The sequence below is a fragment of the Anas platyrhynchos genome, chromosome 2 (genome assembly GCF_047663525.1).
Source record: "Anas platyrhynchos isolate ZD024472 breed Pekin duck chromosome 2, IASCAAS_PekinDuck_T2T, whole genome shotgun sequence".
Lineage (NCBI taxonomy): Eukaryota > Metazoa > Chordata > Aves > Anseriformes > Anatidae > Anas > Anas platyrhynchos.
Window position 1 is genome coordinate 46,296,478 of NC_092588.1, and position 14,042 is coordinate 46,310,519.

Genomic DNA, 14,042 nt, shown 5'->3' on the forward strand with positions numbered 1-14,042 from the left:
TGACCCAGATTTATCACAGGTAAGCGAGGCACCGAGGGCAGGTGCGGGGCTGTCATTGGCTGCCAGGTGATCAGTAGAGGAGGAGCGGCGCCTTCAGAAAGGGGGCAAGCCTGGTAGGAGCTGGAGATCCCCCCTCTGTTGCGCTGGAAAGGGGGTGCAAAGGTCTGCTCCTGTAATTAATCATCCTCATTAAATGTCTTCAGCTAGGTGACATGTGTTGGGGTCATTTTGCTGTCTCGCTGTTACACGGTCTCCTAGTACTTTGCAATTACATCCCCGGTGGTTTTAATGTGATTTATGGATAATATTTAACGTGGAAGTTCCTTGGAAATTCTTACGCGCGAGGGTGTATATTTCATTTAAGCGAAGAGATATGAGAAATTTCCAAAATACATTTGCTCTTCTAATAGCAGTCAAGTCTAGCTCTTGTAGAGGATGTGTCTGGTTTGTCCAGGCTGACAAAACATAATTCTTTTCTATTTATTAGCATTGAGACAACCTCTTTGTCACGTTTCAGTTTTTATAATGCAATCTAGAAGACTGGCACCTTAGAAACAAACTGGTGGTGGTGTTTCTTTTCCTAGCTGAAACACAGGGATAGTTTTTTTCCTTTTTTTTTCATAAGCATTTCCATCTCAGAACTGCTGTGTTTTAAAAAGAAGCATGTCTCCACACAGCTTAATCACAAGAAACACCACTTCAGTTGTTGTTGTTTTGTTTGTTTATTTGTTTGGTGTTTTTTTTTGGCCAGTGCTGCTGAAGTTTCTAAGGGTGTAGTCTCCTAATGACTTCTTTTGGCAGTGAGGTTGGTTTTAGCTGCCCCTGGCCGCTTGTTCCTACCTTGTGGCAGCGCTGCAGTCGGACCAATGTGGCTGGTTGTGCAGCTGCACGGCGAGTCGGACTGCAGAACTGGTCTGGGATAAAAATAATCCGGGGGGGAAAAAAAGAGGTATTTGTACCTCGAATCAGGCAGTACATGTGGTCACCGCATATGGTCAGAGGCTGGTCCTAGGTAAGTATCGTGGATGTAAGAAATTCAGGTGAAGCTGCTCCAAGAGACCCTCTCAAGCCAGGTGCCTGCAGTCAGTGTCACCAGTTCTTGTGTTATCGTGCTCTCTGGCATCTGAGAGCGGTCACCCCAGCCCCGCAACCCCTTCCCCACACAGATCACAGCAGGACAGGTAACCTGCCCCTCCTCTCGCTAACTAGGGGAGCCGTGTGGGTGCAAATGATTGCAAGCGAGGCACGATGTGATGTAAAATGCAACACAAAGTTAAGGCAGGGAGGGGATGGACAATGGAAAGCTACATAATATTTTTCCTTCAGTGGGTCTGTTGGCTAAGGTAATCAGGACACACTGTGTATGTGCACATTCCCATGGTGTGTGAAATCCCACCAGTGTAAGAAAGCGCTGAAGGTTTACACTTCAGCAAAACAGAGTTGAAGCTTGCAGTACCTTTTTTTTTTTTTTTAAACAAGTTTTTGAAAGCCTGGTAGAGAAGTGGCACTTTACACAGGAGCGAGAGCTAATTATCCCGAGTGCAGTGTGTTCGTTCCTTCCATCAGTCCTAACGCCACTTTCCGAGTGCTTGAAAAAAAATTGTCTATTGGAAGAGGACCTCGCACCCTGCGTCTTCTGAGCCGAGCGCTGCTCAGAACAGAATGTACGGGACTGTTTGTTTTAATCAACATGCTTTTATCACTCCAGAGCTATGAGGTGAGGAGCGTGCTGGGAAAGGAGGTGGGGTTGCTGTGCTGCTACGTCCACTCCGCGAGCAGCCAGCCGAACTGCGTTGGACTGGAGGAAATTGCTCTTCTGGAAGCTGTAAGAAACTGAACTGGACTGAACTGCAGTCAGCTACTACGGTATCTGTGGACTTTGTGATGTGGTTATCTGTTAACTGTTGCCACAGATAATGTGTAATGGGAGTGCGATAAGTATTCAGATAGTTTATTAAAACTGTGATTTACAACGCACAGTGTGCTAACACTGAGAAATGTATTTATAAAAATCTGTTCGGCTTTCCGAACTCTTCTGATCGATTCAGAATTTGAGGCCGCGGTTCTTCGGTCTGTTTTTTGTTTCGGAGTGTGAAAGGTCTTGCTCTGGAATTTCGAACGGTTGTGATTTTTATTTTTGTTTTATAATGCTGTATTTATTATGTCGATGGAAATTATTTTACTGATGGTTTTGAAATGAACACCTTCCTGCACGCAGCGAGCGCCGATGTAAGCCGAGGGTTTCACCGGCAGATTCCCGAAGTGCTGCCCGCCCGCCTGCCACGGTGCCTTCGCTAATTGTAAATTGTAGTGTTTGTTATCAGCTTGCAATAAATGTTACAGAGATTTGAACAAGGCGTATTGTAAAGCATCAAGCATAAAAAGTTAATGTTTCACAGCCGATTGCCACCTAAGCATGGAAGTACCACCTTATCTGTAGCTTCCCACACAGCGGGTGTTTCATTGTACGGTTTCTGTTACGTGTAACGTGTAAAGAGTAAAGTGCTCTGTCGGCCACACCACTGTCCTCACCCTGACCGATCACAGGTCTGACCGTCCCGTCAGACAACACCAAAGTCTTCCCATGCGGTCGCCGTTTGAGAAGCGATATGAGAACTGATGTGAGAGCTCAGGCTGAGATTAGGGATTTTTTTCATCCCGTTCCGTGGTAATTTACAAAAATCTCCCGGGTCAGAGGATGAGGAGTGAATGGTTTTGTGCAGGTCCCAGCAGGAGAGGAACAGCAACCTGGCTGCTTCGGTGCTGGTTCCTATGGCCAGGGGTGGAAAACCTGGCTGGAGTACGCAGCGGATGCTAAAGGAAGGGCCAAGTTTTGAGCCCCTTTTTTTTCCAAGCCCCCTTCCTTTCTTTCCCCAGCCTTCTCCAGGCCTCCCAGCCCTTTACCTGCCTCCCCACCAGGCCGAGGAGCACCGGGCCAGGCCAGTGCCACCCAAGGGACCATCCCCGCCGCCCTCCCCGCTGTCCCCCCGCCCGCAGGACACACGGCAGACGAGAGCAGACTTGGTTTCAAACGCTTTTTTTTTTTTTGTTTCGTTTTATTATTATTATTCTTAGAAATGCTGTAAAAATTGATATAAAAGGTCGGGCATGCTCAGTCTTTGTCATCCTACCGTCTAAAATACATGAGGGCTTTGAATCATGTTAACAGATGTACCATAGCTGCATCAAGGACGAGTAAAATGTAGAAAAGACAACAAAACTACCATTACAAAAATAATTTAAGGGGAAAAGGGAAAAAAAAAAAAAAAAAGGCGTTTAGCTTCTTTTTTTTTTTGAAGGGTAGGGTGGGTGGGTTTTTGGTTTGGTTTTTTTTTGTTTTTTTTTCTTTTTTGGTTTGAGTTTTTCGCGGTGAAAGACCCAGGCATCGCCCCGCGTCGCCGCGGCACTCGGGAAGCGGCCGCGCACCGGCGGGGGCTCCACCGCGGCCGCTCCTTCCTCCTCCTCCTCCTCCTCCTCCTCCTCTTCCTCTTCGTCCTCCTCGCCCGGCCCGGGGCTGCGCGGCCCCGCGGCTCGTCCCCGCGGCCCCTGAGGTATGTGTGCATCCAGCCACGGCCCCGTGGCGCCGTCCCTGCGGTCCCCCCGGGCTCTCTCCCCCCCCAACTCCCCCAAAATCCTGTTACCGGCAGTCGGTGCCCGCGGCGGGCTGCAGGAAGGAGGCGCCGGGCAGCTGCTTGAAGAAGTGCCTGAGGCTGGTCAAGTCCCGGGTGAGCTGCTCGATCTTCTTGTGCAGCTTCTCGTTCTCGGCCGACAGCTCCAGCAGCTTCTGCTGCATCTCCTGGTTGCGCCGCTTCGCCTTGTCGCGGCTCTTGCGCACGGCGATGTTGTTGCGCTCCCGGCGCTGCCGGTACTCGGGGCTAAACCTGTCCACGCACTTCTTGCCCCCCCGCTCCTTGCCCCCGGCCGCTGCCGTCGCCGTCGGAGGAGCCCCCCCGGGGCCGGGGCCGGGGCCGGCGGAGGAGGGCAGGGGGGCGCCGGGGGGAGCCGGGGAGCGGGTGCTGCAGCTGGACGGGGAGCTGCTGCCCGGCGGCTCGGGGGAGGTGGGCGGCGTGGGCTGCCCGCTCAGGTTCATGATGGTCTGGGCGCAGGTGGCGATCTGCGAGGGCAGCAGCGACGAGGAGAGGTCGCTGTCGCTCCAGTCCGGCTCCTGCTTCAGGGCGCCGCGGGAGGACGACGACGACGACGACGACGAGGAGGAGGAGGCGGCCGAGGAGGAGGAGGAGGAGGAGGACGAGGAGGAGGAGGCGGAGGAGGCGGCGCGGGGCTCGGCGCCCAGCAGGGAGCCGACGGCGGCGCCCAGGTCCTTGGCGGGCAGGTACTCGCCGTAATCCCCGCCCCGCTCGGGCTTGTGGTTGCTGTTGAAGAGGTCGGCGAAGAGCTCGTCGTTGCACAGCTCCAGGTTGGGCACGGCCGACATGGAGTCGATGTAGGAGCTGAAGTCGATGGCGCTCTCGTCCTCGTACATGGCCGGCGCGGCGGCGCTCAGCTCGGCCAGGTTGGAGCCGCTGCCCCCGGGGCCGCCGCCGGCCTCGTCGCCGCTCATCCCGCGGCCGCCCGGCTTGCAGGCGGCTCCCGGCCCGCCGCCGCTGCCCACCTTGGCGTCGTAGAAGTTGGCCGGCTCCAGGCACCAGCTCCTATAGCATGCCGGCGAGTCCAGGCTGTAGAGGGCGGCGGCGCTCATGGGCGAGCGGTTCGCGGCGCCGCAAGGACGCGGCCAGGGGGCTCCGGGACGGGGGCACCACCCGCTGCTGCTGCGCGCCGCCCGCAGCTCCAGCCTCCGCAGGTGGCTGCTGCTGCTGCTGGTACTAGTGCTGGTACTAGTGCTGCTGCTGCTAGGGCTGCTGCTGGTGCTGCTCCTGCTGCCCCGGCTTCGCCTCGCCTCCCGGGGGCCGGGCGCTGCTCCCCTTGCGGGCGGCGGCTGCGAGGCTGGACGGCGGCTGGAGGCCGGCGGGGGCAGCGCGTCGCGGGACCTGGGAGCGCAGCCGCCCGCTCGGTCCCTTCTTATACGGAGCCGGCCCCGCCTCCTGCCCCAGTGACGGGGAGCGGGTGTTCCCGGCACCCCCGGGGACCCGGGGGCGGGAGCGGGTGGGGTGCGGAGGCCGGGCTCCGCCGCTGCCCCGCCGGGAGGGGGAGGCTCGGCTCAGCCCGTCCCGTCCCGTCCCGTCCCGTCCCCTCCTGCCCCCCCCGGGGTGCGCGCAGGCAGGCGGAGAGGCGCTGCCCCCCTTCAGCCCTTCCTCCTTGGCGGCACCTGCCCGGCGACCCTTAAAAAATACATATTTAAATATATAAATTTACATTAAATTAGAAACCCCCGAGCCCTCCTGCTCGGGCAGGTGAGGCGGCACCGCTGTGTCCCCCCCCCCTCTTTTCTCCCCAGCCCCGAGCTCCTCCTGTTTGCTTCCCCCGGCGGGGTGCGGAGCGCTGCCACCTCGTGGCCCCGGGGGCACGGGGGCAGGTTGGAAGGGGACCCCCGGCGCCTGCCTCCTCCCCGCATCGCCCCGTCCCCCCCCCCGGGGCCACGACATCCCCTGTTCCCTGCCCGAAATCCCGCAGGCTCGGCTCCTGCCCGCCCCACGCGAGCCCCGCCGCGCTCCCCAGCACCCAGGCGCCCTCCTGAGGCACCGCGGGGGCTGTCACCAACCCAAAGAAAAAAAAAAAACTTTCGGAAGCTCTCTTTTTAGGTTTATTTAGTTATGCCGCTGTTTGCCAAAGCGTGAGTATATTGGCAATATATACTGCTAGCCATAGCCATATAGCCATATATTGGCTATAAATAGCTGGGACAGGACTGCTGTACACTCGCCGTCTAGCTGTAAACTCCTCGGGCAAAGACTTGGGAGAGCAGCTTTAAGTGTGCCCCGTCTGGCAGGTGAGGTTTGGCAGGGAAAGGCTCTGCTTTTCCGGCAAGAACAGCACTGCCATTAAATGCACAGGAACACCGGGCTTTGCTCTTCGGGGGCTTGATCATGCAGCCTTCATCCAGGTGAGCATTAGGCACTGAATTTGACAACTTGACAGTGACAAGAAATAGATTTTTTTTTTTTTCAAGACAATTCTCTTTGTCCACATCAAAAAACGGTATGCCCAAACACCCAAATCCAGTTCTGTGTGTTATGCCCTGTCCCATCCCCACACACACCCAGCACTGGGGTATATCGATGCTGCATGACTCCTGGCGCAGACCACCCCAGCTGGAAGCCAAGCTGGTTGTGTTTGTTGCTGAGCCCACCTGACAAGAGCAGCCCTCAGCACAGCTTTGTGTGGTTCATGGTGTGAAGCACTGGGGTTTCAGCACACCTGCAGCGAAGCACCCAGGAGCACGTAAGTCAGTGATACTTGCTGCTCACCAAAATGAAGGACTTCAGTCCAGGTGGCTTTTGAAGAGCTCCAAGGAGGAGCTCCGCAGCCTCGCTGGGCAAGCTGTGCCATTGCTCCATCACCTACACATAAAGCAGTGCTACCTGCTGGCAGAGCTTTGCCTCATGCACCAAGGCACCCGTGAGCCTCCTTAGCAGCAAGGGCACGGCGCTGGCTCATGTTCAGCTCTCACAGGCAGAGAAGCAGACGCAAGAACTTGAATCCCTCACCCAGACTGCCGAGTACCTGAGCCACCAAATCTTTGCTTCTCTCCAGGGTTCGATAAGTTTTAAGGATCAGTAAGAAACATTTTAAGCATCTGAAGTTCAGAAAGTTTTCTGTAAAACCTGTTTAAAGTTCCTGCTCGAGCAAAGAGGAGCATTTAAACCTGGAAAGAAAGGACAAGAAGCTTTTCTCCAAGAGGTGTTGGAGAGAAAAAGTAATACTTCGCTCTGGATTGCCCAGCTTGAATCCCAGGAGGCTGAGCCCTTGAGGGGCAGGGATTAAAATCACAGAAATAAAGAGGGGGGCAGGCTGCAGGGAAGGAGAGGAACCAGGGCAAGGCTTCAGCCTTGCTTTCATCCTCCCTGTCCTTCTCACCGTGCTCTCTCTGGCAGCCCCATGAGACATGCAGGGCCTGCGCCAGGGGGAGCAGGAGCCGGGCGAGGCTGGGCCCATGGTGGCCTTGCAGTGAGGCAGCAAGGCCGCAGCAGCAGCAGGGCAGTGTGAGGGGCTTGGCCTCGCGGGAGATCACACACGGGTGTTTGGAGCACAGGCTGCGAGCCAGGAAGAGCCGAGGGAATGGCACACACAGGCAGGGAGGTGCAAATTGCTCAGGGAGAGGCAAAAAACTGCCAATACGTTCCCAGGGATGGGGCAGGACCAAAGGCCGGCCTCCTTGTGCTCGCACGCTCTTCTGTGAACCCTTAGAATCACAGAATCGTAAAGGTTGTAAAAGACCTCCAAGATCATCAGGTCCAACCACCGATGTCACCCACTAAACCATGTCCCTAAGCACCATGTCCAACCTTTCCTTAAACACCCCCAGGGACGGTGACTCCACCACCTCCCTGGGCAACCCGTCCCAGTGCCTGACTGCTCTTCCTGAGAAGAAATGTCTCCTCATGTCCAACCTGAACCTCCCTGATACCAGGCTTGCATTGGTTCCAACGGGGATATCACACAACCAAATTTGCAGCTATGGCTTCTGCCTAACCAAATGAAATCTTTCAGCGTCGCACGCTGTGAGTGCAATAGACACACACACCACTTACCCTCCCCCGTCCCACCAAACAGGACAGAAAACCAAACCAACTAAACAATGGTGGCCAACATGCCACCATTTTGTGTTAAGTGCCATTTCTTGCAAGCTGTGTAGCTTAAAAATGAATTCCTTAAACCTCGAGGCATTTACAAATTAGATGTACAGTGTTAAAGAAATGGCTCAACACACTCTCATTCGTGGGTCAATGTTTGGTGGTTGTGGGGAAGAGTTTTAAGCAGTGGTAATAAATCCCTGTTTTAACTCCTTGGTTTTGAAAAATGTGTGTTGGGGAGAAGTTTCTTCAAGTGTAGAACATCACTTCCCTAACTCCAGAAAGCGGCTGACCAAGCCCTTTGCTATGACATAGGAGATGCAGGAATCTCTTTTTTCCACGGCTGAAGAGAAGCCCAATGAGTTTTTACTTGTGGAGATGTTGTAGGCTCCTTCCCATACCCAAAAGCATGTTGGTGCTATACCAAAGCTCAGCCACAAATACCCCAAGCTAACCTTTAAATTGGGGGGTGTGGTGGGGACTACAGAAAATCGCAAGGATGACAAGCAGCATACATGAATTTATTTTTCATCTAAGAAATGACACTGCAGGCTGCTGCAGGTTGCAGCTAGAGTTTTCCTATGTGTTCAGCAGTATGATGTTTAATTAGAGAGAAATAAGACTGACAGGGATGGTGATGACTAGCTTACACAGGATTACTACTCAGTACACTTAGAAAAACCTACTAAGAATAGATGCTAATGGTTTATATAGCCTTTTAGATGCAATTGATTTCCCAGATACAGTCCACATCTGTTTATTTAATCCAGGAAAGAAGTAACCTACCATACCTGTAGATAGTTGCAAAGTTTAGTTTTGCATCATGAGACCTGACGCTGTCTCTGACTTTGAGCCACGTATTATCCTATTTCTTTCTGGAAACTGAACAAAACCACCCCATAAAGCACGCAGCCCAGCAACTTGAGGTTTTCCTTATGTCAGTACTGTCCTTGCTGGTTCACAGGTTGGCTTTAGCCCTTCCCTTTAACTTCTGTATTTTATTTAGAGCACTCAAATGGGGAAGGCAGGTGCAATTTACATATGTTGGAAGTTATTTTCAGACTTATTTAGCTGCACGGAGAAAGCCTGGTCTTTTACTCCTCCATTAGGGTAATTGCACTTACTTTGCATGGGAATGGTTTCTGCTGGTGAAGAGGCAGCAGTATGATGCTGACATTGCTCTGGAGCTGCTTTGTGAAGATGACAAATACATCACTAAAAAGAGTGAAGTAGCTGTGGCTTTCAAATTACACCACTTACTTTAGGGCCAAAACCAACCTTTTAACTATTTTGAGATTTTTATTTCTTAAATGTTGTAGGAATGTTCTAAGCTTTCTGTGTTGTCAGGGCTACTATCACCTAGCAGTTGAGGCTTGCTGCCTGGCCCAAGAACCTCTGGATGCTGACAGGAGGGAGAGGAGGGGAGGAGAGGGATGTGGGTTCACTACAGCCTCTCTTACCTGGAAGAACAGGGCTGTGCCCCTGCTCCACCCTGCTCTACACTCCAGCTCAGGGCACCTCCACCAGCTTTGGATCAAGCCCTGCTGAGCAGCATGGGCTAGGGAAGCAGAGAAGTTGTGCTGCCGAAGGTATCAAAAGTCATTACACGAAGAGCCTCGTTAAACTATAAACCTGAACTTTGTCCTCCATGGTACGGGTCAAAGTACCTAGTAAATATCTAAGGTATGTGCCAAAAGTGCAATTTAACACCTCGTATGATCAGCCACTTCATTTCTAAATGTCCCTTCGCCTTTTCATGTAGCTGTTTATTGTGCTTTAACTTTCTCATATTTGCAGTGACACCGAGAAACCCAGGCTGCCTCAGAGAGCCAATCGTTAGTCATAATGCCACCTGCTTTATTGGTGCCAGAGATGAAAAGAACTAAATGCACCGAGACGCAGGACGCATGCACATGTATATAAAAATAACCATATTGCACACCTGTGGAAAAAAAACCCCGTCTGCTCATCATCACCTGCATAAATGGGTAAATTTTGGTGTTTTCGGTGATTAAAGTGCCCTAAATCAACTTTAAGAGCAAGCAGTAAATCTCAAGGTTTATTTTTATTTTTAAATAAACGGTCTTATCTGTAATGTTTATTCTACAAAAATATAAGCGAACAGTATTTTTAATAAATAAATCCGATATAAAGATTTCAAATTTTTGATTCATAACGTTAATTATTGACAAACAATTGATCATATTTAATAAGAAGGAAGGAAAAAAAACAGTAGTTGCTGGAAAATGTTTAGAACAAAAAAAAAAAAAAAGCACTACTGAACAGCTTCTGCCCTATTCATTAGTTTTCTGCCAGCAGACTTCCCAGTCTTGAGACTTCCACAGCCTTTAACAAGGACAGATTCCTCTGCTCTCCAGCTGCAAGGTTCACTTGAAATTGGTGCCAGAGGCAGCCACAGCCTCAACAGGACTGAGACTACCCCCTTGCCACAGAGGCAGGAAGGAGAACTTGTAGGTGGTGAAAGGGCAAAGACTCATTTTTATTATACCTTTTATGATAATTATTAAAAACATAAATGGAAGATATCTTCGACAGTGAATTACGGGTAATAAACAAACGCGATATTTTAGAAAAAAAATCTTGCCACCTTGCTGTCTGTGCTGCACTGCATTCGCCACCAAGGTTACCTGAAAACCGGCTGCCAGAGAGTAAGAGCCAAATCTTGCATGACTTCTCAACTTTGTCATGAGTAAATACCAAAGTGCAGCAGACATTATTCTGCTGTGCTGCAGTTACAGCAAGAAGCTTACAGTACTCTGCTGTGCTACCAGCGCCAATGTCTGGCTTTGGCCAAACAACTGATTTGGAATCAATAAAACATGAGGAGCATAGACCTCTGAAGTACAGAGGCACAGACTAAAATCCCTGATTGTTAAAAACCAACCTGCTGTAACAAACTGGCACAATCTCATCATTAGTTTCTCATTATCCAGTAATGGAATAAACATCCAGACACCTTAGGTATCTAGAACTGAACACCATTTTCTGATTATTTTTAGCATGTGCTTTACTGTTTCTATTGATATTATTTCTTAATTAAAACTAGAAGGTTCTCATGTGTGTGCAGAATGGTTTCAGTTGACTGCCAGTAAGGCCTCTAAACAAACAAAAAAAACAAACACAAAGCACACACTTTTACTACAAGGATGCCTACAAGTCCAGAAGGTACGGATTCGTGGCTCTCCTCTGAATGATCAGAGTGCCTTTCAAATCACTCTTAAAGCTCTGCAAGCCCTGCCAGTTCTTTCCACGTTGACTTTAACACAAAAACAATAAAGCTGCTTGGGTGCAGAACCACGTAAACAAATCACTGTTTAAACACAGCTTTCATACAAAAATATTTTCTCTATTAGTCAAGTTAACCAATGATGATAAAAGTGGTTAAGTGGTTTTTCCCATTTTGGCCTTAAAATTCTGACTGGCTGCAGCTGTGTGTTGGGGTCCATCCCCCTTGGCTTTAGAAAGTCACCCCTCACATCCAGGGCTCCCATCCTTCCCAGACTCTGCCAAGAACGTTGGGGTCTGTTGCTTGATCTATCAGGCATCTCACTTGGGTTTCTTCTGACAGTCCGTCCTCGGGCTCCTTGGCTCTGATATTGTGATCAGTGTTACCACGAGCCACAGCTGCACAATCGTTGTAAAAGGGTGACTTCTCATAGCCCAGGCGGAGCTCATCACTAAATAGGGAACACAAAAGTAAGTTCTTATTAAGAGGAACAAGCCAAGGAAGTCTTAGGTAGGGGGGTTTAAACTATGAAATGCTACTTGGACACCATTCATGCAGCTTTACTTTTCAAGAAATGTGGAGTTCAATAGCTGTGGAAGTCTTGGCCAATCAAAGCTGGGTGATTTCAGGTGTCCTTTGCTTGTGAATATTTACCACAAATATTTAAATCTGGTCAAAAACCTCTTAACTGGAAGAAGGATACGGTGGTTCACATCCAAGCTGATTTATCTCCTTACCTGCCCTGCTGATTTGTGTCTGCAATAAATATTTTGCTGCTTTTTCCAGTTCAGCCTTGACAGTGAAAGAGACTCCTCCCAAGTCTTAAACTTTTCAGTGTTTGTATGGTTTTAAAACAGGCTCACTTTCTCCTTGTTTTCATTACTCTCCTCCCCCCCTCCCCATTTTTTTTTTCTTTTATTAATCCAGAATGCCTTTTTAAAAGAGGATGGAAGGGATTAATTGTACTTTAACTGAATTCTGAAGACGTTCTGATTTGAGCCAGACTTGACTAGACTGACAGAAATAACCTGAGAATGCCACCAGGTTTGAATTTGATGTTTTTGGAAAGCAGCTTACCTTCATTCCTCCTCTACACCTATTTCAGGTTCTCCTCCAAACAAGTGTCCAGCAGAAGCACATCAGATTCTTAAATACTAGCCCTAGCCTAAAAGCTGTGTAGATGGAACATAATTTCTCACTCTTCAGACTGCTGTTCTTTAAGCCAGCTTACAGGGTGGGAACGAACTTGTTGCCAGGAACAGTAAAACTGCTCAAGAGGCCTGAGCTGGAGCAAGAACAGTTGGGGAGATATCTGGTGTTTTGGCTGGCAGGATGATTCAGAGAGCTTGTACGTGGACCAAAATGATTCCTAAAAATATTTTGCCCTGTCTGCCTCTTCTTTTCCTAGCTGCCATTCTATCTGAAGGGAGCAAAACTGCCGACAAGTTTTGGAGCCTGCCAAAGTTCTTAGTGGAACAGTTTAAAACAAAAGGGGAGCATCTTACCAAGTGATTCTTGCTGGATTGCAGCCTGTAAGCTTTCTTTTGACGTAGCTGACTTTTTGCAAAGGGTACCAGTTTACTTGAGATGTGTTTATTTCCTTAATCCACGTGCCTCCTTTTTTCAGCTGCCTTTGTTCAAAGTTCTAAAGAGGAAATAATTTTGCTCTATTTATTATATTCATCATACTTAAACAGACCTTTATGCTGCCACATCATACCAAGTCAAGCCAGTAACTCATAATAGGAGATGCAGTGGAAGGCGAAGTGGTGAGATAGTATCTAGGCTGCCTGTGACTTTAAATTTAATTTACAATTGGACTTCCTTAAGTAAGTGCGGTTTGTTTCAGATGCTTTGTTTCTCTGTAATTGTTAGATAAATACAGTGCTGTTATAAAAATTTAAGGGGCTCAATGCAAAAAGTTGAAAATACTTATGCTGCTGCCATAAGTGACATAATGTGTTCAAGAGATAACTGCATTTTTAGGATTATCACACAAAGAATGGTACATTATCAGCACAGCCATGTGCAACTCTTCCTTGTCCATCATCATCCCTACAAAATTCTGTCATTTTAAATGTTTTATGTCCAGTTTCGTTATGAACTCAATAGAAGAAGCACTGAGACCAAGCATCACGAAATACCTCCTTTTTGATCACTTTTGTTCTTAGAGTTTAAAGAATTTTTACATAAGGAAAAAGGAAATAAAAAAACCCCTCACCTTCCAGTCCAGAGAAGGCTCCTTTACAAATACATCCATCGTGTTGATGAGGGGCTCTGGATCTGCACGATAAGCTCTGAGGGCATGTACCATCACACTGTAAATGAGACCCCACTCCTTCACTGGCATCATCAGATTAACAAACTGGCGAGTCAGACGAAAAGGCATCAGCTCTGGCACTGGCAAAATCTAACCAAGGGCAAGGATAGTCAAAAGAAAACAAGAATTAAATAACCTTGAGAACAAAGGATTAGAAAAACCTTCTTTGTAACTTAACTGAACACATGCAGGTCGGTGGAACAGCACCACACTGTGCCATCAGAGCTCTGGTTGTGAGTATTTAGAGACAGTGGTTGAAAGCATGGTTACACTGTACAAAACACCATCACACAGGCTGAATATGTATTTTTCATTCCTTTTCCCCTTTATGTGAAACTTCATAGTTTCATATAAACTGCTTGTCTGAGAAATGCCTGGAAACAGTTTTTGTTCTATTAACCAGAAGTTACTTTTAAAGATTATTTTACAATTGGAACAATGGCAAATGAAAATGAAATACCTGAAATTTAGTATTGAGAACTGACTCATAATTGCATACAGAAAAGCAGTAACAAATATTTTTAGAAAACAAATACCTGTGTGGCGGATCCAAATGCATGTCCAAAATCTATTCCCACCATGCCGCCTGTCTCCTTGTTAATCATGAAGTTGGACAGATGTCTGTCTCCAATACCAAGTATCCAGTGACTGATGCACATCAGGGCATGAGAGCTGGCAAAATGTGACCGAAGAGACAGGAAGGCTTCTGGAGATGTACTCATTTTCACAAAGGCTCTCCTTAATGAAACAGAATAAACTTGTTGAATACAGAAAAAAAAAAAAG

General features: G+C 48.9%; 3 protein-coding genes across 5 annotated transcripts in view; 1 reads left to right on the top strand and 2 right to left on the bottom strand.

The window, feature by feature from the left end:
• Positions 1–3,224, top strand: part of SPIDR (scaffold protein involved in DNA repair) — a 202,200-nt gene extending 198,976 nt beyond the window's left edge. For all 3 annotated transcript variants that reach the window (XM_027452105.3, XM_072034679.1, XM_072034680.1), the window contains one exon: positions 1,709–3,224. In XM_027452105.3, coding sequence (XP_027307906.3) covers positions 1,709–1,837 — 129 coding nt within the window. In that variant the 3' untranslated portion in view covers positions 1,838–3,224. The remainder of the gene's footprint in view (positions 1–1,708) is intronic.
• CEBPD (CCAAT enhancer binding protein delta) lies at positions 3,022–5,014 on the bottom strand. The gene has a single exon (XM_038175163.2). The coding sequence runs from the start codon at positions 4,697–4,699 to the stop codon at positions 3,638–3,640; it is 1,062 nt and encodes a 353-aa protein (XP_038031091.1). The 5' UTR covers positions 4,700–5,014; the 3' UTR covers positions 3,022–3,637.
• A 4,723-nt stretch (positions 5,015–9,737) lies between these two features.
• Positions 9,738–14,042, bottom strand: part of PRKDC (protein kinase, DNA-activated, catalytic subunit) — a 77,872-nt gene continuing 73,567 nt past the window's right edge. Inside the window, exons 83-86 of the mRNA XM_072034678.1 lie at positions 13,795–13,996; positions 13,160–13,348; positions 12,444–12,583; positions 9,738–11,389 (exon numbers count right to left, since the gene is read on the bottom strand). Coding sequence (XP_071890779.1) covers positions 11,185–11,389; positions 12,444–12,583; positions 13,160–13,348; positions 13,795–13,996 — 736 coding nt within the window. The 3' untranslated portion in view covers positions 9,738–11,184. The remainder of the gene's footprint in view (positions 11,390–12,443; positions 12,584–13,159; positions 13,349–13,794; positions 13,997–14,042) is intronic.